The following is a 26,242-nucleotide window of genomic DNA, read 5'->3' as shown; positions in this document are numbered from 1 at the left end:
TTTTCTCCTTGTATGGAAGGAAATCCCCGATAAATATAGAAGTCGCCCAACTTCCAAGAAAACAGGTGAATCCTGATCTATAAATAGATGTGATTAGTCCCAGGTAGCAGGGCGTCGCCTGTCGCCTACAGCGTGTAGACAGTGAGATACTATATATATAGGTAAATATCACCTTGACCTATATTGGTCATAACACGTTAGTCACTCAAGCTGATGATAGACTTTTGCGTATCGATAATTGAACTGAATTTTGCAACATCACATATCAGTGTTTGTATGTTGACATGGAATATTCAGCTTTCCCTTGTTTTTTCTTATTAATTCTCTATTTAAATGTGTAAATATTTTCAGGAATCACAATTTGAGCTCCTTGTACAGATCGAGAGCACTGGAACTATACATAATTTTGAAATATTCTAATTGAATTATGGAATGGAAAATCACAGCATTGAAACTCACGCAAATAATTTAAAACACATTTATGAAAGATTCGTTCGTATGTATCACATCTGTCTGGGTTTCCTAACTTGTGTCATAAATGTTTTAATACAAATATTAGTACTGTTTCGCACACAACCGTAATAAACAACGTCAATTTTCATTTGTCCCATTTGTAAACATAGAAGCCAAACATGATACATTCAAATGTCAAACTTGATGTGGGCACAAAATTCACCATAAGTGTAAGTGGGCGTTAATATCCCGTGTTTCATTGTTTAAACGTTTTCACGACATTCCTGAAACTTTGAATATGAGAATATAGTTATGTAGAAATTTTGACTTGGTAATATGAAAAGTCTACTCTGACCGCAATAATGACACAAACACACACAAATAGCAACTGACACAGTCTACCCATGAACGATATGAGAGTTACTTCCCTTGGTACTGTGGTCCTTGACGACACAGGGACACCTTCAAACAACCAGGGACTATTTGTAATCTGTGACGTAAGCCAGTTACACGTTTTGCCTTTCGATGTCGACAATGTAGCTCATCATTTTAGAATATATTCAGAAATATGTCAGAAAATCAAGGTTTAAAAAATAAAACGTTGAGCATCACGGTAAATAAATGCTACTGTAGTTGATATACGACCCCTCATATTGTTGCTGACTGTATAAGGAGCGTGGCTGCCACTACTTGATATGGAAGAAAACACGCGGTGTCTCGGGGGTCACTACAACATCGCTAAACACCTATGTATGGATGCTAATGAGGGTTAAAGGCACAATGACAACACTTCCAAATATGGATAGCATTAGCAGTATTTCATTCACATGGACATAGAGCATAACAGCGTATGGACTTGTCACAAACCCATACATTCAGCCAGGATTACATTTACTCTGTGTATATCTTTACTATGTGTATATCTTTACTATGTGTATATAATCATATACACACTGTAAAGGATAATTGCTTTTATATTTCGCAGGGAGTCTACATACGATTACATCATACATGATTATTTATAATGTAAAAACGTTGGAGTCAACTTTGTGTGCAGACTCTTTCAGTGTTGTCACAACCCCTTGTGTACAGTACACAACCCTGTGCACTTAAAAGAACCCACGAATCCGTTGGTATATGACCAGATGGTGGCCACATGAATACGTGCAAACACCTAGTTGCAGGTACAGCAACGTGCAGTGAACTTGGACAAAATACTGTTACTATGTGTCCCAGTCCACCCAGCTGTGAATGGGTACCTCGTTAGGATGAGAAAGCCACAATAACTCGGTGCGCCTAGTGGCTGCAAGAGTTGTATACTCCCCAGGGAGTTGAGATTGATAATACGATGTGCCATTGAGATTGACATCCAATGATCGAGGGAAAAAATATATTAGCGCCTTGAGCAAGCACTAGTTGCCTGGATATGTGCGCTATATAAGTATCATATAATAATATATCTTGTCTAGACAAGCAGAGTTCTGGAAATGCGGGAACGTTGTATTTCTTGATCACATGATCACATGCAAGTGTCGATGGAAGAAAATAAGTGTGGGAATATTTCTGTCTGGAAGTTGTGTTGTGTTAAAAGCATATCACAGAATAGATTCCTTGTTCTTCTGCGATTACTCCATCTAGTAGATCACTTAAAACTGTTAGTGTACGTTTCTCTGTTAATTCTCCGTTCTCCTCCCAAACTACCCGTGAAGGTCCGGGTTAGAATGAATCTTCAGTAACCCATGCTTGTCGTAAGAGATCGGGTGGTCGGGCTCACTGACTTGGCTGACACATGTTATCGGTTCCCAATTACGCAGATCGATGCTCATGCTGTTGATCCCTGGATTGTCAGGTCCAGACTCGATTACTGACAGACCGGCGGCGCCTGCGATATAGCTGGAATATTGCTGAGTGCGGCGTAAAACTAAACTCACTCACTCACTCTCCTCCCAAACATCTCATATGCATAATCGACATCAAGTAAGGACCACGTGCATTTCTTCTTTTGTGTTTTAGGGAAGGAATTCGAATTTAGTTCTGAGTGACCCGAAACTTCAAAGCCACAACTGAATGTTTTTGGTTGAGTGGTATCACCTACAGATGTTATGTAAATCACTGAGTAACCTAAAAAATAGAACAATATGTGTTCACTTGTGTTAGATGCAACAAAAGGAATAATGGCTAAATCTCGCACCTCTTTGCATCGATGGGTCTTTTAGCGCTAAACCGGGGCGGTGGGGTAGCCTAGTGGTTAAAGCGTTCGCTCGTCACGCCAAAGGCCCCGTCGTGATATTGCTGAAATATTGCTAAGAGCGAAACTAAACTCACTAGCGCTAAACCAAACTTTTAGGAGAACGCGTGGCGAATATTGCTTCTATCAGTATTTTAGTGCTGTATTAGATAGTGTATCTTGATATTTATCGTGACTAAAATATCTTGTGTAAGATGTTTACATCATTGCCCTTCCTGGCGTATATGCACTTCTATACATGATTGTAACATGCTATAAGCTTGATTGTATATATATACTGAAAGAACTTAGTATACACCCCCTGACATATCTCACGATTGAATGAGCCCCGATATTAACCTTCAAGAGAATATCGGGACATGATTGCAGGTCGTGTGCAACAAAGGGATCCTCCTGTACAGAACCTGGCCCACCTGGAAGTTGCTTTACACGAGGAATGGCGTAGACTGCCCCTTCATGGGATTAGGAGGCTGACAGGGAATATGAGGAGGAGAGTGCTGGCTGTCATACAGTCACATAGAGGTTACACTCGGTATTGACCTTGAATCGTGTAAGACACGCTAAGTGACAATTTGAATGTTCAGATTCACCAATAAATTCAATATTAAACATTCCAGGGCCATTCTTGTGCATACATGGTTTTGTATGAAAATCAGTTTTTTTGTTTTTTAAAATGAGCAATTATCACAAGAAATTCAACGTGGATTCCAATCATTTCTTAGTGTTTTTATGAGTCAAAGGATCATACGTGTCAGAAAACGTCATGTTTTTCCATCGTGGTTACCACGAGAAGTTTTATGTACGTGTTGAAAACCTATCCTTGCAAAAATAATAAGTTCTTTGTGTATATTCTAAACTAGTTATGTATGATCACTCTGTGGCTGTGATGAACTATCGTTTATTTACTCAGATCTTGGGTTGTGTGGGTATGTTGCGCAAATTGGTACCTCTGCCTAGCAAGCTGATTCTCTAATACTGGCGTTTTCATAAACTAGAGATGCTTTGTATTGCACTGAACGGCCGGAATGAGCGTAGCAGTAATTAGAGACGACGTTTCCTATACCCTGTTGTTGTGCTTGATTGTGAAGGTGATATGGACCATGGACAATCGCTTCTGATAGTTATTTTTCAGATGTTTACGGTCATATCTGGTACAACATTTCATGGGTGCACATTGGTGCAGCATATAACGTTCTTTGAGGTATTGTGAGTTAAATGTATGAAACAGGGATATATGACATTCATGACGACTGTTGAATGCAATAACATGGCACAGACGTATGCCCCTAGATGAGATGCCAAGTTCTGAAACAGAAAATAGCACTTGTGAAGCAGGTTGAAGTTTGGCCAAACACTCCGTTGCCCATTGATCAGCAAATAAATTTATTTGCTTGCTGGAGTGAGTGATTGAGTGAATTGGGTTTTACGCCGCTTTTAGCAATATTCCAACAATATCACGGCGGGGGACACCAGAAATGGGCTTCACACATTGTACCCATGTGGGTAAACGAACCCGGGCCTTCGGCGTGACGAGCGAACGCTTGAACCACTAGGCTACCCCACCGCCCCTGCTTGCTGGAAGAAGCATCGAATGAATGCAGGTCTAGACCGCAATGGAAGTCATCTGTGACGTCAACAATGGAGACGGTCATTGCTTATTGCGTCCTCATAAGTACTGACGTCACAGACAAAACACGTCAACAATCAGCTGACGTCATAGATAATTAGTACATCGGCAATGTAGGCAGGGTAGGCGACTGGCGGACGTTTTGCTTTCTGAGTGTGCTACACAAGTACATGTAGTCAAGTGTTGGTAGGTGAGCGCTTTTCTTCTTATGCGAATTCATTTTTGACATTTTCTTCTCAACCCAAAGCGTGAGGGGCGGTGAGATAGTCTAATGGTTGAAGCGTTTACTCTTCACGCCGACTAGCTGGATTTGATTCCCAACATAGGTACAAATGTTTTCATCTAATGTTCTTAAAATGTTAAAACAATTAGATGCCTGGATATTAAAAGACAAAGGGACAAAACAAATCCGACTGAAACATTTATTCAAGTGACATGACCTATAAACATTGTTGATACACGAGTTCATTTCATGTAATATGTACACATGGACTGGTGTATATGTGATATGTTGTATATGTGATATGTTGTACGGATGGATCGATAAATATATGGTATATACAGATGGAATCATGTACAAGGATATATACACAATGTTTGATAACATCAGAGCCCTTTCAGAATCATGTAAAACATGACGCCTTTTACAAGGCACAGTACTGATTAAGATGAGTAATGATATTGCACGATGTTCTCTACCAACATTACAAACAAATAATTCAATCCATCGTTAACGCAGTGCGAGAAATGTATGTGTGCTATGTTCTGTGTTAACATGCTGGATGGTTTGTGCTTCCACTTGCAACGTGAAGACGTTGCTGTTACGGTTGCAATTTCAGATCTCGTGAAGGACACCTCATTCCCATTGAAAGACTTATAACTCCACCCCTCATTGTCAACTTTCTCTCACGATGTGACGCTCAGAAACATTTCCTGTGAACAATGCTAGGTCCAGATTCATCATACTCCTGCTTGGAGATCCACTGCTGTTGAAAGGTTGAAAGCGAGGCCAAGATGGAGCCGCCGATCCACACCGAGTACTTCCGCTCAGGTGGAGAAATAACCTTGACCTTGATTGTAGACGGTACGATGGCGCTCAGTTCCTTCGCCATACGGTCTGCCAGACCTGTAAAATAAAAGCGTTATTATTTGCACAAAATGTGACAATCATGAATTAGAACAATTTACAATGCAAAGGGGTGAAATGCTACAGAATCGATTACAGTGTACTTTGTCCATGAATAACCATGTCTAATCCCAGACACGGCCATTGCCTTGGCAGCTGCAGCAAGAGCTCACCTGGATACATTGTTGATCCTCCTGACAGAACCACGTTGCTGTACAGATCCTTCCTGATATCAATGTCACAGTTCATCACCGAGCTGTTGACCATCTCGTGGATGCCTGCACTCTCCATACCTGGAGGGAGAACACATGTATGAGCGAAGGTGTTGTGATTATATACTACTGTTTATTATATGTATCAAGGACCAGCATCAAGTATACATGTTTATCACTGAACACTGTCGGTCATCGCCAGTGTTCATAAAGATTCTATTACTATATATGTGTACTGATAAAACACAAAATGAAAACAGTTCCGTTAGAACTGAATCATCCATCATCCTGTAACACTCACCCGTGAAGCTCGGCTGGAACAGACACTCCGGAGCTCGGAACCTCTCATTGCCGATAGTTATCACAGCCCCGTCCGGCAGCTCGTATCCTTTCTCAATGGCGCTGGACTGTGCAGCTGACACCATCTCTGACTCGAAGTCCATGGGAACATAGCAGAGCTTCTCCTTGATGTCTCGCACTATCTCCTTCTCAGCTGCAAACACGACATTTCAACTTGTCACCAACATACTAAACCGGCAATCAATTCCTTTATCACAGGTTTGTTCAAAGAATAATTATGGTGTTCAGGAAACTCACAAGATGTAGTAAAGTTGTATCCTCTCTCGTGTAGAATCCTGCTAAGGTAGGAGGTCAGGTGACGGCCAGCCAGGTCCATTCTCCGGACAGCGTGGGGCAGGGCGTAGCCTGAGATAATCACAAATTAGGTTATACAATAAGTATCGTGTCACTGACAGAATCACGTGTTATGTGGAACTTAAAACCTTCGAGAATATGAAATAACACTTTGAAGTCTATTTTGAAATACCCGGATTTGTCTCACCTTCATATATGGGCACGACGTGCGAGACGCCATCTCCCGAGTCGAGGACGACGCCAGTGGTTCTGCCCGAGGCGTACAGCGACAACACCGCCTGGATGCTCACATAGAAGGCGGGAGTGTTGAATGTCTCAAACATGATCTGTAATAAGGAAACAATCACGAGTCACACTAAGATATAATTTAAGGGTACCCCTATATGTAAAAATGTCCTATATGCTACAATTCTTCTGTTTTAAAAAGATGTACAATTTAGCTTGATTGAAACACATCAAACACATTAGTAACATGCAACCATGAACATATTCCCAGTGAATGTTGTGATATGCCGCTGTCAGCAATATTCCAGCTGCATCACGGAGTCTGTTCAAAATCGAGCCCAGTTAAACATGTGGTTGACATCAAGAACAACTGTCAAAGGACGGTAACTCATGGACAGCCATGTGAATCATTGTAAATACAGGAACTGCATTGGGCTGTTCAAATTTTGGAGAATGTATTTTTTTTCTGATTGGGAGGGGAAGAAGTGTGCCCTTAAATCTCCATAATGGTAAAAATAATTACATGTTTGATGCCAGTATAGAGCACGGTTTATAATGTGTATAATACCAGTGTATGAAATAAGCCAAAAACCCAGCCAGACATCTGGGCTGGTAACTTTAAAAGCCTACCAGCCCAGAAGAGAATTAACCAGTCCTTCTTAAATACTAAATAGACAGTGCCAATGGACACGTTATCTGAATATATTTTTTCACCCGTCCATCGAGCTGGCTAGCTGTAAAATTAGACCGTCCGGCAGAAATCTAGCCCGTCTCGGGCGGTCGGACGGGCATTATTTCATGCACTGATAAAACATGATTTTAACAGTGAGACCTTCCCCTTGTCAGGCCATCTTAACAACGTGACCCCTACCTGCACCATCTTCTCTCTGTTAGACTTGGGGTTGAGTGGTGCCTCCGTCAGAAGTACTGGGTGCTCCTCGGGTGCCACTCTCAGCTCGTTGTAGTATGTGTGGTGCCACACACGTTCCATGTCGTCCCAGTTGTTGACGATGCCGTTCTCAACGGGATATTTCAGACTGAGGATACCTCTTACTCTGTGCCTCGTCCCCGATGTAGCAGTCCTTGGTTCCCATCCCGGCCATGTAGACCTGTAGGAGGGATTTCAGTGGATGAGGACCATTTAGTGATAGTAATTCATACCACCTAGAGTGCGAACGTTTAACATTCTAAATTTACAAATAATGAACTCGTATTACCAAAATATGAATAACTTATTTTTTTGTGGATTAACCATCTTTTTGTTTCATAAGCAAATATTCATATTTACTATCACGTCAAACCTAATGTTGTCGGAGCTAACGATACAAGGATGTAGTGAAACCTTATTTATTGAATCATAACACCTTCTACTCACGTCATACTTGGGTTTACCAGTGATGGCTGGAAACACAGCACGTGGGGCGTCATCCCCAGCAAAGCCGGCTTTACACATCCCAGATCCGTTGTCAATGACAACAGCAGCAATATCTGTATCGTACTCAGACATGATGTATTGATGGCTGCACTGTTTGTCTTGGTGAAACTTCTGAAATAAAATAATTTTGTTACTGATGTTAAGAATGGAACAATACATGCTGTCCGAGACTGGTTCATATATCCCCGCCGAGTGATAAGGCTGACATAGTGCTGACTCTTGCGTAAAACAACATTCACTCACTGACCCTAACAAGTCAAATCACAACCGCTCATTGTTAGTGCACCAGTTTGCTACACATATTCCGATTCCATTAGTGTTAATTTCAGTACATAACAAACAACGCCAGGTTTCACCTACCTGCAGCTGTAGTAACTTGACTGTTTCCCGTTCTCGATGTCTTTGATTCCTCCACTATAAACTGCAGGGTATTTATACCCGGGTACTGACCTGTTTCCTGGAATCCTCATATGGATTATTCATAGTTTTCTCCTTGTATGGAAGGGAATCCCCGATAAATATAGAAGGCATTACTCCAAGAAGAAAGGTGAATCCAGAGCTATAAATAGATGTGATTTGTCCCTTGTCAGGGCGTCGCATGTCGCCTACAGCGTGTAGACAGTGAGATAATATATATGTAGGTAAGCATCACCCTGACCTATATTTGTCATAACACGTTAGTCACTCAAGCTGATTGTTGTTTGTTATTAATTCTCTATGTTAATGCGTAAATATTTTCAGGAATCACGATTTGACCTCCTTGTACAGATCGAGTGCACTGCAATGACACATAAATTTGAAATAATTATAATTGAATTATGGAATGGAAAATCACAACATTGAAACTCACTCTTATGAAGGCTTCATTCGTATTTAGGCCTATTACATCTGACTGGGTTTCCTAAAATGTGTTAGGAATGTTTTAATACAAATATTAGTGCTGTATCGCACACAACCTTAATAAACAACGTCAGCTTTCATTTGTCCTATCTGTGAACATACTACCCAAACATGATACATTCATATATCAGACTTGATGTGGGGACAAAATTCATCATAAGTGTAAGTGGGCGTTAATATCCCGTGTTTCATTGTTTAATCATTTCACGACATTCCTTTAAATATGAGTATATAGTTGAGTAGAAATTTTGACTTTTAAACATTGCACTACACTGACCGCAATAATGACACAAACACAAACAAATATAGCAACTGACACATGAACGATATGAGAGTTACTTCCCTTGGTTCTGTGGCCCTTGGCGAGACAGGGACACTCTCAAACAATCAGGGACTATTTGTAATCTGTGACGTAAGCCAGTTACACGTTTTGCCTTTCGATGTCGACAAAGTAGCTCATCATTTTAGAATATATTCAGAAATATGTCAGAAAATCAAGGTTTCAATAATAAAACGTTGATCATTACGGTAAATAAATGCTACTTTAGTTGATATACGACCCCTCATGTTGTTATTGTCCGTTTAAGGAGCTGCCACTGCTTGATATGGAAGTAAACACGGGGTGTCTCGGCAATCGGTACACCATCGCTAAACACCCATGTATGGATGCTAATGAGGATTAAAGGTACAATGACAGCACTTCCAAATATGGATAGCATTAGCAGTATTTCACCCACATAGACATAGAGCATAACAGTGTATGGACTTGTCACAAACCCATACATTCAGCCAGGTTTACATTAACTATGTGTATATCTTTACTATGTGTATATCTTTACTATGTGTATATAATCATAGGCTAATTACTTTTATATTTCGCAGGGAGTCTACATATGATTACATCCTACATGATTATATATAATACATATCTTGTCTATACAAGCAGAGTTCTGGAAATGCGGGAACGTTGTATTTCTTGATCACATGATCACATGCAAGTGTCGATGGAAGAAAATAAGTGTGGGGATATTTCCGTCTGGAAGTTGTGTTGTGTTGAAAACATATCACAGACTAGATTCCTTGTTCTACTGCGATTACTCCATCTAGTAGATCACTTAAAACTGTTAGTGTACGTTTCTCTGTTAATTCTCCGTTCTCCTCCCAAACTACCCGTGAAAGTCCGGGTTAGAATGAACCTTCAGTAACCCATGCTTGTCGTAAGAGGCGATTAACGGGATCGGGTGGTCAGGCTCACTGACTTGGTTGACACAATTTATCGGTTCCCAATTGCGTAGATAGATGCTCATGCTGTTGATCACTGGATTGTTAGGTCCAGACTCGATTATTTACAGACCGCCGGCGCCCGCCATATAGCTGAAATATTGCTGAGTGCGGCGTAAAACTAAACTCACTCACTCTCCTCCCAAACATCTCATATGCATAATCGACATTAGTTGAGTTGAGTTGGGTTTTGCGTCACATCGGCATTATTCCAGCCATATAGTGACGAGAACAAGTTTGCATTAGTAAACATTGTAAGTACAGAGTCGAAATGTATTTATTTTAAAAACATATATTCATTTCATTGTCATTGAAAACAGAAACCGTCATAGCACTAATTTTAAAGGCAGGCAATTTGTTAGTCACATTACACAGTTACAATTTATGATACAGATCAAGTTCCCTCATGTAGTTCACTATCAGATGAGCGCTCACGCGAGAGAACAGATCTTTCAGATTTGTTGCATCATAATGTGAATCCCTTGCAGGCGATAAGTCCACACAGTCAAGCAGAATACATCCGTTTTCAGCAGATAGTCATGAGTAAACCGACTGTGGCCAATACGATATCGTCGTAAAATTACCTCATCACGTCTTGACTGACAGGTATTAAGTAAGGACCACATGCATTTCCTCTCTTGTGTTTTAGGGAAGGAATTCGAATTTAGTTCTGAGTGACCCGAAATTTCAAAGCCACAACTGAATGTTTTGGTTGAGTGGTATCACCTACAAATGTTTTGATCATCATATGTTATGTAAATGACAAAAATTTCTAAAACACTGAGTAACCTAAAAAATAGAACAATATGTGTTCACTTGTGTTAGATGCAACAAAAGGAATAATGGCTAAATCTCGCACCTCTTTGCATCGATGGGTCTTTTAGCGCTAAACCGGGGCGGTTGGGTAGCCTAGTGGTTAAAGCGTTCACTCGTCACGCCAAAGGCCCCGTCGTGATATTGCTGGAATATTGCTAAGAGAGAAACTAAACTCACTAGCGCTAAACCAAACTTTTAGGAGAACGCGTGGCGAACATTGCTTCTATCAGTATTATAGTGCTGTATTAGATAGTGTATCTTGATATTTATCGTGACTATAATATCTTGTGTAAGATGTTTATATCATTGCCTTTCCTGGCGTATATGCACTTCTATACATGATTCTAACATGTCATAAGCTTGATTGTATATATAAACTGAAAGAACTTAGTATACACCCCCTGACATATCTCACGATTGAATGAGCCCCGATCTCAACCCGATGATTGCACGTCGTGTGCAACAAAGGAATCCTCCTGTACAGAACCTGGCCCAATTGGAAGCTGCTTTACACGAGGAATGGCGTAGACTGCCCCTTCATGGGATCAGGAGGCTGACAGGGAATATGAGGAGGAGAGTGCTGGCTGTCATACAATCACATAGAGGTTACACTCGGTATTGACCTTGAATCGTGTAAGACACGCGAAATGACATTTTGAATGTTCGGATTCACCAATAAATTCAATATTAAACATTCCAGGGCCATTCTTGTTCATACATGGGTTTGTATGAAAATCAGTTTGTTTGTTTTTTAAAATGAGCAATTATCATTAGAAATTCAACGTGGATTCCAATCATTTCTTCGGTTTTTTATGAGTCAAAGGATCATCCGGGTCAGAAAACCTCATGTTTTCCATCGTGGTTAGCACGAGAAGTTTTATGTACGTGTTGAAAACCTATCCTTGCAAAAATAATAAGTTCTATGTGTATATTCTAAACTAGTTATGTATGATCACTCTGTGGCTGACTGATGAACTAACGTTTATTTACTCAGATCTTGTGTTGTATGGGTAGGTTGTGCACATTGGTACCTCTGCCTAGCAAGCTGATTCTCCAATACTGGCGTTTTCATAAAATAGAGATACTTTGTATTGCACTGAACGACCGGAATGAGCGTAGCAGTAATAAGAGACGACGTTTCCTATACCCTGTTGTTGTGCTTGATTGTGAAGGTGATATGGACCATGGACAATCGCTTCTGATAGTTATTTTTCTGATGTTTACGGTCATATCTGGTACAACATTTCAGGGGTGCACATTGGTGCAGCATATAACGCTCTTTTAGGTATTGTGAGTTAAATGTATGAAACAGGGATATATGACATTCATGACGACTGTTGAATACAATAACGTGGCACAGACGTATGCCCCTAGATGAGATGCGAAGTTCTGAAACAGAAAATAGCACTTGTAAAGCTGGTTGAAGTTTGGCCAAACACTCCGTTGCCCATTGATCAGCAAATAAATTTATTTGCTTGCTGGAGTGAGTGATTGAGTGAATTGGGTTTTACGCCCCTTTTAGCAATATTCCAACAATATCACGGCGGGGAAAACCAGAAATGGGATTCACATATTGTACCCATGTAGGGAATCGAATCCGGGCCTTCGGCGTGACGAGTGAACGCCTGAACCACTAGGCGACCCCACCGCCCCTGCTTGCTGGAAGAAGCATCGAATGAATGCAGGTCTAGACCGCAATGGAAGTCATCTGTGACGTCAACAATGGAGACGGTCATTGCTTATTGCGTCCTCATAAGTACTGACGTCACAGACAAAACACGTCAACAATCATCTAAAGTCATAGATAATGAGTATATCGGCAATGTAGGCAGGGTAGGCGACTGGCGGACGTTTTGCTTCCGGAGTGTGCTACAAAAGTACATGTAGTCAAGTCTTGGTAGGTGAACGCTTTTCTTTTTATACGAATACATTTTGACATTTTCTTCTCAACCCAAAGCGTGAGGGGCGGTGAGATAGCCTAATGGTTGAAGCGTTCACTCTTTACGCCGACTAGCTGGATTTGATTTCCAACATAGGTACAAATGTTTTCATCTAATGTTCTTAAAATGTTAAAACAATTAGACGCCTGGATATTAACAGGCAAAGGGACAAAACAAATCCGACTGAAACATTTATTCAAGTCACATAACCTATAAACATTGTTGATAGATGAGTGATATGTACAGATGGATTCATTACATGTGATATGTACAGATGAATTTATCACATGTGATATGGACACATGGACTGGTGTATGTGTGATATGTTGTATGTGTGATATGTTGTACAGATGAATCGACAAATATATGGTATATACAGATGGAATCATGTACAAGGATATATACACAATGTTTGATAACATCAGAGCCCTTTCAGAATCATGTAAAACATGACGCCTTTTACAAGGCACAGTAATGATTGAGATCATTAATGATATTGCACGATGTTCTCTACCAACATTACAAACAAATAATTCAATCCACCGTTAACGCAGTGCGAGAAATGTATGTGTGCTATGTTCTGTGTTAACATGCTGGATGGTTTGTGCTTTCGCTTGCAACGTGAAGACGTTGCTGTTACGGTTGAAATTTCAGATCTCGTGAAGGACACCTCATTCCCATTGAAAGACTTATAACTCCACCCCTCATTGTCAACTTTCTGTCACGATGTGACGCTCAGAAACATTTCCTGTGAACAATGCTAGGTCCAGATTCATCATACTCCTGCTTGGAGATCCACTGCTGTTGAAAGGTTGAAAGCGAAGCCAAGATGGAGCCGCCGATCCACACCGAGTACTTCCGCTCAGGTGGAGAAATAACCTTGACCTTGATTGTAGACGGTACAATGGCGCTCAGTTCCTTCCCCATACGGTCTGCCAGACCTGTAAAACAAAAAGCGTTATTATTTGCACAAAATGTGACAATCATGAATGAGAACAATTTACAATGCAAAGGGGTGAAATGCTACAGAATCGATTACAGTGCATTTTGTCCATGAATAACCATGTCTAATCCCAGACACGGCCATTGCCTTGGCAGCTACAGCAAGAGCTCACCTGGATACATTGTTGATCCTCCTGACAGAACCACGTTGCTGTACAGATCCTTCCTGATGTCAATGTCACAGTTCATCACCGAGCTGTTGACCATCTCGTGGATGCCTGTACTCTCCATACCTGGAGGGAGAACACATGTATGAGCGAAGGAGTTGTGATTATATTCTACTTTTATACTTGTATATCAAGGACCAGCATCAAGTATACATGTTTATCACTGAACGCTATCGATCATCGCCTCTGTTCATGAGGATTCTATTACAATATATGTTTACTGATAAACACAAAATGAAAACAGTTCCGTTAGAACTGAATCATCCATCATCCTGTAACACTTACCCGTGAAGCTCGGCTGGAACAGACACTCCGGAGCTCGGAACCTCTCATTGCCGATAGTTATCACAGACCCGTCCGGCAGCTCGTATCCTTTCTCAATGGCGCTGGACTGTGCAGCTGACACCATCTCTGACTCGAAGTCCATGGGAACATAGCAGAGCTTCTCCTTGATGTCTCGCACTATCTCCTTCTCAGCTGCAACCACAACATTTCAACTTGTCACAAGCATACTAAACGGGCAATTAATTCCCTTATCACAGGTTTGTTCAAATAATAATTATGGTGTTCAGGAAACACTGACAATTATCGGACGATGAATGGCAACTCACAAGATGTAGTAAAGTTGTATCCTCTCTCGTGTAGAATCCTGCTGAGGTAGGAGGTCAGGTGACGGCCAGCCAGGTCCATTCTCCGGACAGCGTGGGGCAGGGCGTAGCCTGAGATAATCACAAATTAGGTTATACAATAAGTATCGTGTCACTGACAGAAGAACATGTTATGTGGAACTTCAAACCTTGAGAATATGAAATAACACTTTGAAGTCTATTTTGAAATACCCGGATTTGTCTCACCTTCATATATGGGCACGACGTGCGAGACGCCATCTCCCGAGTCGAGGACGACGCCAGTGGTTCTCCCCCGAGGCGTACAGCGACAACACCGCCTGGATGCTCACATAGAAGGCGGGAGTGTTGAATGTCTCAAACATGATCTGTAATAAGGAAACAATCATCAGTCACACTAAGATATAATTTCATGGTACCCCAATGTTCCAAACACGTCGCCTCATCAGTAAATGCATCCATGAACAAATTCCTACTGAATGTTGTTATATGCCGCTGTCAGCAATATTCCAGCTGTATCATGTAGACATGTGCAGAATCGTGTCCAGTCAAACAAGTGGTTGACATTAAGAGAGCCAGGTGAAACATTGTACATACAGGAACTACATTAGGCTGTTTAAATACTGGGGAATGATTTTGCTGGTCGGAATGAGAAGAAGAAGTGTGTCCTTAAATCTCCATAATGGTCAATCTTTGTGCCAGTATATACCACGGTATATGATTTAAATAATACATATGATTTTAACAGTGAGTGCTCCCCCTTGTCAGGCCATCTCAACAACGTGACCCCTACCTGCACCATCTTCTCTCTGTTAGACTTGGGGTTGAGTGGTGCCTCCGTCAGAAGAACTGGGTGCTCCTCGGGTGCCACTCTCAGCTCGTTGTAGTAGGTGTGGTGCCACACACGTTCCATGTCGTCCCAGTTGTTGACGATGCCGTTCTCAACGGGATATTTCAGACTGAGGATACCTCTCTTACTCTGTGCCTCGTCCCCGATGTAGCAGTCCTTGGTTCCCATCCCGGCCATGTAGACCTGTAGGAGGGATTTCAGTGGATGAGGACCATTTAGTGATAGTAATTTCATACGACCTAGCTGCGAACGTTTAACATTCTAAATAAACGTCAGTCACAAATAATGAACTCGTTTCACAAAAAATATGAAGAACTGTTGTATTTTTTGTGGATTAACCATATTTTTGTTTTATAAGCAAATATTCATATTTACTATCACGTCAAACCTAATCTTATCGGAGCTTACGATACAAGGATGTAGCAAAACCTTTTTTTTTAATCATGACACCATCTACTCACGTCGTACTTGGGTCTACCAGTGATGGCTGGAAACACAGCACGTGGGGCGTCATCCCCAGCAAAGCCGGCTTTACACATCCCAGATCCGTTGTCAATGACAACAGCAGCAATATCTGTATCGTACTCAGACATGATGTATTGATGGCTGTACTGTTTGTCTTGGTGAAACTTCTGAAATAAAGGGATTGAGTTACTAACTTAAGAACAGGACAACAACAGTTTCTTAGAGGAAGCATATTGTCGGGTATTTACTCATATTGCTACCAATAAAGTAAAAAATAGTATGATATCACAAAAAGTCTGAAAATAGAATGTACTCTATTAATCCAAATTTTATAGTAAATGTTTCATAGATATATCAAAACAGGAACTAGTTGTAGATATTCTTTTCTTGACTCGGGACAATCGCAAAAAAACCTATAAAGGGTGTCGGGTAGATTCGATTAGTTCACTATGTGCCAACTTGAGTGGACTGTTACTTATGCTGCCAAACACTGGTTTAATTAACGCCGTCGATTTAACAACACTCACTCACTGACCCTAACAAGTCAAATCACAACCGCTCATGGTTAGTGCACCAGTTTGCTACACATATTCTGATTCCATTTGTCTTAATTTCAGTATATAACAAATAACGTCAGGTTTCACCTACCTGTGGTAACTTGACTGTTTCCAGTTCTCGATGTCTTTGATTCCTCCACTATAAACTGCTGGGTATTTATACCCGGGTACTGACCTGTTTCCTGGAATACTCATATCGATTATTCATATTTTTCTCCTTGTATGGAAGGGAATCCCCGATAAATATAGAAGTCGCCCAACTTCCAAGAAAACAGGTGAATCCTGATCTATAAATAGATGTGATTTGTCCCAGGTAGCAGGGCGTCGCATATCGCCGACAGTTGGTAGATGTGTGAGATACTATATATGTAGGTAAACATCACCCTGACCTATATACCTATATTGGTCAGAGAGCGTTAGTCACTCAAACTGATGATAGGAATCACGATTTGAGCTCCTTGTACAGATCGAATGCATTGCAATGATACATAAATTTGAAATATTTTAATTGAATTATGGAACGTAAATTCATAACATTGAAACTTATTCAAATATTTTCCAAACCTTCATGACCGATTGATTCATATGTATTACATCTGTTTTGTATGTTTCTTAATATGTGTTAAGATTTCTTAAATCTTATTGCTGTTTCGCACAAAACCGCTATATACAACGTAAATTTTCATTAGTCATATTTGTAAACGCTGTCCCCAAACACGATACATTCAAATATCAAACATGATGATGGGACAAAATTCATCATAAGCCCTTAAGTAAGTATTTCGTGTTTCTTCGTTGAATCTCTTTCATGACGTTCCTAAAACTTTAAATATGAGAGTAGAGTAGACATTTTGACTTGGTAATATGAAAACACAGCATTAATCTCTGCGCTGACCGCAATAGTGACACAAACACACGTAAATAGCAATTGACACAACGGGGAGTTACATCCCTTTGTGCGGTGGCCCGTGACGACACGGGGACACACTCAAACAACCAGAGATTATTTTTAATCTGCCAAGTGAGTCATTTAAAAGCTTGCCTTTTGATGTCGACAAAAGAACCTCATCGTTTTGAAATATATTGGGAAATGTGTCGGAAAAAGCATGGTTTCGAAGATAAGACGTTGAGGGTCATGGTAAATAAAAGCTACTTTTGTTGACATACGACCCCTTATATTGTTATTGACTGTCTAAGGCGCGTGCCTGCCACGGTAAGTATAGGCAAGTTTAGTTAATATACGACCCCTCATATTGTTGTACAAGGCTCGAGGCTGCCACTGCTTGATATGGAAGTAAACAAACTGTGTGTCGACAATCAATACCGCGTTGCAAAACAACCATGTATGGGTAAACGAGGGCTACATTGACAGGGGCAGCACTTCCAAATATAGATAACATCAGCATTATTTCACTGCCCTCAAAACATAAAACATATATCATTGTTGGGACTTGTCACAACCCGAAACATTTGGCTATGTTCATACCTTGACATATTTACTATGTATACACAATCATTAACACACGGTGTGTCCGTGTGCGTGCGTGCGCGCGCGCGGATCCGGGAACCAACAAGTGAAAAATATAGTCCAAATTTTAAACCTCAGTGTATTGATGAGTCCATCATTTAGTTAAACCTAATGATTCAAGGTTGTGGATTGAGGTTACGTGGTTTTTTTGCGTCGTCTACTGGGCAGTTGTCAAATGATTCGTTGTGTGTTAATAGTACCAGTGCACTACGTTTATGACGAACGCGCTTCCTGACAATATAACGGAGTCTTTTTCGATCCTGGCCACTTTCTGTATATCATACGTTCAATGAAGTCTGGTATTAACGAATAAATAATTATGGAGTTATAAAGTAGTGGCCCCTTTCACTTTAACCGTAATTTACTGCAACTATTTCTTTATTTCTGAACTGTAGGCCAGAGTCCCGTAGTACACGTAAAAACAGTTACAATGGGTGTGTGGTACAAGCGCGTTTGCGTTTTAACAGTGCATGGTGTATAAACGGAGCAATATTCTGAAGTAGCTGTACATTTTCTGTTGACATTAGTATGCTGAATTTGTAAAATGTGGGACAGGACGTGTACTTAGATGGTATATAATAAAGTATTATATACCGTAGTTTACTGTATTCATTTGGCAGCGTGGGGACCTACTTATAAGGCACTTCATTCATCTTCAGATACGTTACACACGTTTTCCTTGATGTTTATTTAAGGTTTTGTCGCAACATCTGCTGGGTAGTTGTCACAATAATTCGCAGTATTCAGTCGGCCGCAGCAGGGTCCTCTTCTGTACGTTTCTTTCAACGGTGTCTTCTCATGAAGTCACCAGTAGGGGAGAACACTATTCGCACTAAGTCACTGGCGATTTTGCTTTGAAGTTTCTAATCCAATCAGGATTAACGGATTAGGGATTAACGGATTAGTCAGTTGGGCACTCGAGCGAGAGGCGCTAATGAGCTGAACGGTTAACTGTAAATTACATGACATTTATTAGTGAACTCTGTTCAACAATTTTATGACAAATATAAATAGATGGTCGGACCACTTTCGTCTCTAAGTCCTACCATGGCAAATGCAAAGTTCATACCAGCTTCGAGAGGCGGCAGATATCTTTGTTCGGGTGGTTTCATGTAAAGAGTCAACAAAAAGGAAACGTGATGAAACCTTAGTATGGAAGTGTACGACCAATGATTGCCATATGACCGTGACCACCATCAGTGATATCCTCACGCAGACCCTCCCAAAACCACAACCACCCACCAGTGGAGACCGACATCAAGGTGAGAGAGACCATGGAGACACTAAAAAGAAAAGCCAAGGCCACGATCAGACCTCTGCCGCTGCTGTTCCAGAAAAGAAGTAGACAGTATGCGGGGTGATGACTGGACACCGGAACACGCCACCCTTGTTGGCAACCCTTCTCTACTGATGACCACAAATGTTTTCTCTTAAACGACATAGGTTTCCTGGAGCTTGGTTTCCATTCCAAGTGACCAATGTGTTTTAAGTAGTTTTGCTCTTCCAAGTACCAATGTTTTTAAGTTTTTGGAAAAATGGCCGTCATGGCTGCCTTTTGTCTTATATAGTAATATTCTACAACTAGAAATCTTTCTTGGTCACTGAAGTAATTCTGTACTTTGTTTCATAATGCTGTGACACATGTAAAATTAATTACAGATGCTGCATCTATCTCACTATGCAGATGTATCTATAAAATGAACATAGTTTTTACAATGGGTACCCTCCATTAAAATGCCTCTAACTTTTTACCTACCCTATAATTTGGGATTACATAGTACCTAGACATGTTCAGTAGGCTCTCCTGGATCAAACTGTGTAGTCAGACCTTTTATGTATAATTGTATGATACAGAGCATCCTAAGCTGGTTCACGTCTCCCTTTGCGCGCGCCAACTTGCGCCAAAGCTATATTGCGACATGCGAGACGGGGCCCAGCTGATGTTTAACCTAGCAACAATCTATGGTGTCATCAATGGAACCACGTCACTGATTTTTGTTTAATCATAAGTTATGACATCATAGACAAAACACGTCAACAATCAGCTGACGTCATAGATAATCATTCAGTCAGCATTGTACGCGACTGGCGGACGTGTAGATTGCTGTGTGTACTTCAAAAGCAGAATCTAGATGTGACATGTATAGAATCAGGTTTGGTAAGTGAGCGCCTTTATTCTTAGACGTTTGCATTTAATAATTAAATAAGGCTTACTCGTTAACACCGACAAACATGCGTACAGTCGGACAGTTGCGTAGACTTGGTGGCACATGTACAGGTAAAGATGGACCGCTGCGAGCAAGCGGATTAATGTGACTTGACTGTGTGTGTTGGGACGAGAGAGTTAGGAGGAGACACTTTAGCGGGTAGCGACCGTTGTCAGAGGAATCCACAGTTAGTAAGGAAAAATATTCTGCTGTCATCTTCTGTAACCATCATACAATGTGAAGGACACGGCATATAATACTTCGTTTATTTAGAAAATGCATAAGGAAAATAAAAGCATGGTTATCATATGAACCCGCGTTTACTTGGAGGAAGTTGGTGACTGTATATTTAAGGCTTTGTAGCTTCACCTACTGGGCAGGTATCCCAATGCTGCGCTGTTTTTTCCACAGTATTCACGTCGCTAGACCGACTTCGCCTACAAGACAGTTGTCTCTCGATGTTTAAAGGTCACATAAACCCTAGGGGTACAAATACATAAATCACTAACTGGCATCGTTATAAATGAAACCCCGTAATTAAAACTACTCATTTCGACCTTTAATTGACTTAAAATCGACCTTTTTGACAACAGTGCACAATTCTCACCCGCGAACGAAATTTCAACCAATCAGAGCGGCGCACCTCTGTGACGTCATATGAGGAATAGCTTTGAGAGCCGATGCAGAATACACCTACATTTTAGGGGTAAATTATCGTGTTTACAGGCTTGTATAAACCTGAAATCGTGACAATTGTTGTGGAAAATGAAAGCTATATGTTCTCACAATCTACTGTCATTTAATTTTGTCTCCTGCTTTGCCTAGTTTCCGAGTTACAACTTGTTTTCATAGATGATTCTGTCAAAATCGATTGGTGTCGTTTTTTTGTATAATGACTGATCCAAATTGATCCCATTTCTGTGTTTTTTACCTCGATATTTAATCATGTCATGTAAAATCTGTTTGTATTCTCAAAACAGTGTCGGCCCATAAGTTTTCACATGCAATACAACAATTAATACTCCCTCGTTGTAACCCGTGTTAGGTGGTATAAACCTACACATGTTATTTGTCATCATTCACTTGATGGTCAGTTAATGAATTTATAACAGGTATAATTAGTTGTAACACACACTTAGATTACCCGACAAAGGTTCCCATTTGGCATTTCTTGTGTCTGGAGTAAATATTCAACATTATTAACATCGATCAAAGGATTAACCGATAACACGCTGATTGATTAATTACTTTTATCTTACACAGCGGAATTGTCAAAGGTAGTGTTTATGTATGTAGATTTTACTAATCTATACTGAATACACTCTGTCGTGTCGGTGTCTGCGTAAAAACAACGTCCTTCTTTCAAAGGATTAACCGGCAATACATTGATTGATTGCCGATTATTGGCTAACTAAATTACTGTTTTTAAAGAAAGGCGGACATTATGCAATTAGTTGCCAGGTGTGCTATCTTGGGTGACCAATGAGACTATACACCAATACCTGAAAAGATTTATCACTTTTTTCGTATATTAAACTGTTAAAAGACACATCATTTGGAACAGTTTTGTGGATATTGATGGATACATTCCTCGAACAAGGTAATGGCCTGATATTGTTCCTATAACTTTAATCTGTTTTAATTTTAATATTTGCATTTTGTTTTATTCATTTGTCGTAGCATTCAACAGAATCATTGTTTTCGCCGTGAAGTGTAATGAGACAGACAACATGCACTAGGGTGTGTGTGCGAATTATGATTCACATTGGCAAACTATAAAATGTCTAGATATTACAGTTCTGTTATAAATTCACTATAAGTATCAGCAGATCGTCTGCTTTTATTTTAGTTTCAAAATGCATACAAGTGTGAAAATAAACTAATTAGGATTATAAGACCAAATATAAAGACGCACATTGACTAGTATCTACATACTGGTGAGTGGACATTAACCATGGAATGTAGCAAAGAAATTTATCGCGCAGTATTGTGACTTCGACCCCACCTCGCTTCCGTGGAAGAAATCGTTATGTTATAAGTTGTGTCATGCAAAATCCGTTTGGTTATGATTCGAATACATATTTAACAACGAGTAGAAAGTAGTCTTGATTTTCTAACTTGATGAAAACAAACTATAATCTCATTAATTCTAACAGATTTTTTATTTTTAAAAATGGCGACGCCCTGTCGGGAACATCCGCCAGTCTGAGGATAAATGGTATTTAGGTTTGTTTTCACCGAGTTAAAATCAAAACTATTTTCTACTGGTAGTAAAATATGTATTTTATTGATGGCCAATAGGATTTTGCATGACATATGCGTATATCATAACAATTTCTCTCGTGGCAGCGAGGTGGGTGTCAATATATAATACTACTTACAATATTATTGTTACTTCGACCACAACCTCACTTCCGAGGAAGAAATCGTTATGTTACAAGTTGTGTCATAGAAAATCTTTATGGTCATCAATCATATGCATATTTTACTACAACCAGTAAGTAGTTTTGATTCTTTAACTTCCGTGAAGCGATCTGAACATGAGTAAGATATCGTTTCAGGCTTCCACAACGCTCGCTTCGCACTCACAAACATAACCCATTTAGCACGAACTGCGGGGTCCTGTGGAAATCTGTGCATGGGGACACCATCGCTCGACCCCTAGGAGCAATTGACGACAAAGCAACGATTCGGCATGTCGTCGTTGATGTCGAGAAATCATCAAAATGATGAGCGTGCTACACATTTTCTATACAACTAACTGAAAATCGTTCCTCATATGACGTCACTGCAGTGCTCTGGCGACAGAGTTACGTAACCTGTCTGTGGTTCTGTTGGCGGGCGAGAGGGAAGCAGGCGACTTTTGGCCACTTTTAATTGCTCGGTATTAATTAACCACAAGTTTTAAAGAATAAATTTGGTGTTCCGCATAAGACTAACCACAAATCTTTCATATGTAATGGTTAAAAGAGTAACAAAAACAAAGTTTAGTGGTTCTTTAAGTGTTTTTGACAGCATTCAGTTGGCAGTTTGGGGATTTTCTTGGACTACATCAAAGTTGCTGCGACAGAGACAAGATGTTAGTCTAGTTTTCAAATTATTCGTGTGATTCGCCAAAACGCTACACTTACAGTTTAATATCGCGACGCAATCGCTTTCTTGTAATGCTTTCAAGCGCGTGGAGATATTTTACAGGTGCTTCAAATATTCTACAAAATTATTTTAATTTGTCCTGCGCTTTTATGGATAGTATCAGCTTGCAGCATGGTCTAAAACCCGCTCGTTTCACTTTCACAGGGTATGCGCTATATTAAGGGGCATATATTCCAAATATTTTGTAAGCACTCACTGGTTGTAGAATCATCGTTGTTTTCGCTGTACTGTTACCATCGTACACTAGAACTGGATTGTGAATACATCTGTGTAGCTTTATGGAATGAAGATAGGTTTTGTTTCTTCTAGCCCCAAACCACCCTAACTGCGAAAAAGTAGATCTCCTTACAAAAACGAAATGTGATCACTGTTCGTTTTCTGAGCCCTGACCCCTGACCTCGAGATCTGTTTAAATATACTACCCATCAAAGTTTAGACTCACTGAAAGCACTCACTATATGTTATGTATATGTATGTGGTTACATCGAAGATGAATTTCTCCACCAACTTGGGGAACCAACTGAAAACCTTATGCAGATGAATTGCACAAAGGATGATGCTTCAAATTGCGAAAGGCATGAGCAAATGTCGTGCATGTGAACAGATTCGTTTTGGTGTAAAGTTTTGTTAAGAATTCGCCAATTTTCACAGATTTTAATCATTTACTGAACTCATGACAATAATCTTTTCAATGTTACGAATATGTTTTACAATACACCAGTTCATAACTAAACAGTACCTTTAAACAGTATGGAATATTTTGCAAAAGCTAGTTTAGAACAGTGGACAAGTAAGTGGCTACATTTACACTAGTGAGTCTAAACTTTTGATGGGTAGTATATATTAAAAAACCCAAACATTCCCCAGCTGCAGTGTGTATTGTGTTTGGCATGTCACCTGTCAAAAGCAGAATTAGTATTTTCAGGTGTTTCCCGAGACAATTCCTTTCATTCGATAAATCCTAAGAAGAATGCAAATGACTAGCCGATATTTACGGGTCCTAGTCAGAATGGCCACACGTCACAATGGCCATAAAACATCCAAGTCAAAATGAAAATAAACCAGATAAATATTTCATGATATGTTGTAATGTTTATATTGTATTAACAACACCACATTACACAGTAATAAAGAACTACAATGAATTACTATTATTCACTATAATAATAGACATTATTTCATACATCTGAGAACAGGGGAATTACCTTTTGGACAGTTGTGTATCCACTAGACTCCATCAGTTGAGGTTTTCCTTCTGTGAGCCGGTCTCGAGAAGGGTGAACTGCTCTTCCACTTCAAGAGTCTCGTCTTCGTCTTCCTCGATGGATAGTTCCATTGATCTCTGATCAGCGAAATCGATGACTTCTTCCACACCACCACATTCCACATGCATATCAGAAGTGTCAAGTTCGGCAGAAGAGCTTCCTAGTGTGACTGAGAATCTACCAACTTCGATCTGAACTGATGAGTTTCCAAAGTCGGAACATCTGCAGCATGTGAAGGGAAAGTCAGCTCCATTATTTACAAGCTGTAGATAGTCAGGTCTTAACACTCCGGTATCATAAGTGCTGTGAGTCCACCCATTACAGCCATCACACTCAATTGCATGCTGTTTTATCAAATTATTACATAAGAAAACATCTCAAAGTACAGGATAAATAAACCCATCTTAAAATATAAGTAACAATCACAAAGTATTTCAAGAACAATACTCATTAATATGAAAAATAAATAATGTATGGCCATTTTGACTTTTTGGTATGGCCATTTTGGCTAGGGGTTGTGGCCATTTTGTTTCTTTTGTGTGGCCATTTTGAATAGGGTCAGAGTGGCCATTTTTTCGTGTGGCCATTTTTACCTGTTCCCATATTTTCTTTTGATAGCCATGATATCTTGGATGAAAGAAGCGGTAAATTAAAATGAAATGTTCACGGGTTCGTAATACATTTACATTAATTGAAATCTTAAAGAAGAAGCGAGATTTAACATTCTTATTCACTCACAATATCCAGCGATGTAAAGGTATAAATGTTTTGGTTAAAGCGTTGGCTTGCCACGCCGAAGACCCGGGTTCGAATCCCCACATGGGTACAATGTGTGAAGCCCATTTCTGGTGTCCTCCGCAGTGATGTTGCTGGAATATTGCTAAAAGCGGCGTAAAACCCAACTCAGTCAGTAGAAATGTTTTGGATGCAATGTTATCATGGCATGAATTTGAGTGAATGTTCACTGTTATTGTTCAGCTACTTTAGCTACTGCTTACATTCGGAATGGAATGACATTTTCTAACAAGGTATAGTCTAGTTGCAGTGAAAACGTACCGATGAATTTCACTTTAAGCAAAAAGTAAATCAAATAAAGTGAAATTAACATTGCGAATCCTCATAATTTTACCTTGCCAATTGAACATTTGAATCTCAGACTTTTATTCATCGATTCTCAATCTTAATTTCACTTTATTCGATTTACTTTCTTGTATAAAGTGAAATTCATCGGTACGTTTTCACTGCAAACAGACTATAGTAGTAAAATGATAGTAGCTTCCAAATTGCGCTGAAGGTATCAACGACATTTTGAATATTGACTATACAATGTAGCAACAATTTAGGACACATGTCAGTAATTGGTTAACAAGGAGGAAGACACACTGCAAATGCAATTTCAAATGACTGTACGTTCATTTTGTTAGCCTGGTTTGGACCGAAACACTGTTCTTGGATATTGAAACTACACGCATAAACACACCATTAAAGGGAAGTAACTATTGGAT

The 26,242-nt window shown here is 40.0% G+C and overlaps 1 protein-coding gene and 1 pseudogene across 1 annotated transcript; both read right to left on the bottom strand.

Moving 5' to 3' along the window:
- Positions 1-4,736: 4,736 nt before the first annotated feature.
- Positions 4,737-8,364, bottom strand: LOC124258073 (actin-3-like). Its single transcript, XM_046692147.1, has 8 exons — positions 8,341-8,364; positions 7,928-8,091; positions 7,417-7,654; positions 6,508-6,646; positions 6,264-6,371; positions 5,968-6,159; positions 5,628-5,747; positions 4,737-5,454 (listed from the first exon to the last, which is right to left on the bottom strand). Exons 2-8 carry the CDS (start codon positions 8,050-8,052, stop codon positions 5,249-5,251), a joined length of 1,128 nt encoding a protein of 375 aa, XP_046548103.1. The 5' UTR covers positions 8,053-8,091; positions 8,341-8,364; the 3' UTR covers positions 4,737-5,248.
- Positions 8,365-13,228: 4,864 nt separating this feature from the next.
- LOC124258087 lies at positions 13,229-16,184 on the bottom strand (annotated as a pseudogene).
- Between the last annotated feature and the right edge of the window lie 10,058 nt (positions 16,185-26,242).

The sequence above is a fragment of the Haliotis rubra genome, unplaced genomic scaffold, assembly GCF_003918875.1.
Source record: "Haliotis rubra isolate DU_JTF1 unplaced genomic scaffold, ASM391887v1 Scf681, whole genome shotgun sequence".
Lineage (NCBI taxonomy): Eukaryota > Metazoa > Mollusca > Gastropoda > Lepetellida > Haliotidae > Haliotis > Haliotis rubra.
The sequence above is the reverse complement of the archived record's forward strand: the minus strand, read 5'-3'. Positions and strand labels throughout refer to the sequence as shown.

Excerpts from the sequence above, each read along its gene's own strand:
- LOC124258073 (XM_046692147.1), bottom strand. The coding sequence starts at position 8,052 with ATGTCTGAGTACGATACAGATATTGCTGCTGTTGTCATTGACAACGGA. Across the intron at positions 7,655-7,927 it reads GCCATCACTGGTAAACCCAA|GTCTACATGGCCGGGATGGG; the intron begins GTATGACGTGAG and ends TCCCTCCTACAG. Across the intron at positions 6,160-6,263 it reads ATACAACTTTACTACATCTT|CTGAGAAGGAGATAGTGCGA; the intron begins GTGAGTTTCCTG and ends TCGTGTTTGCAG.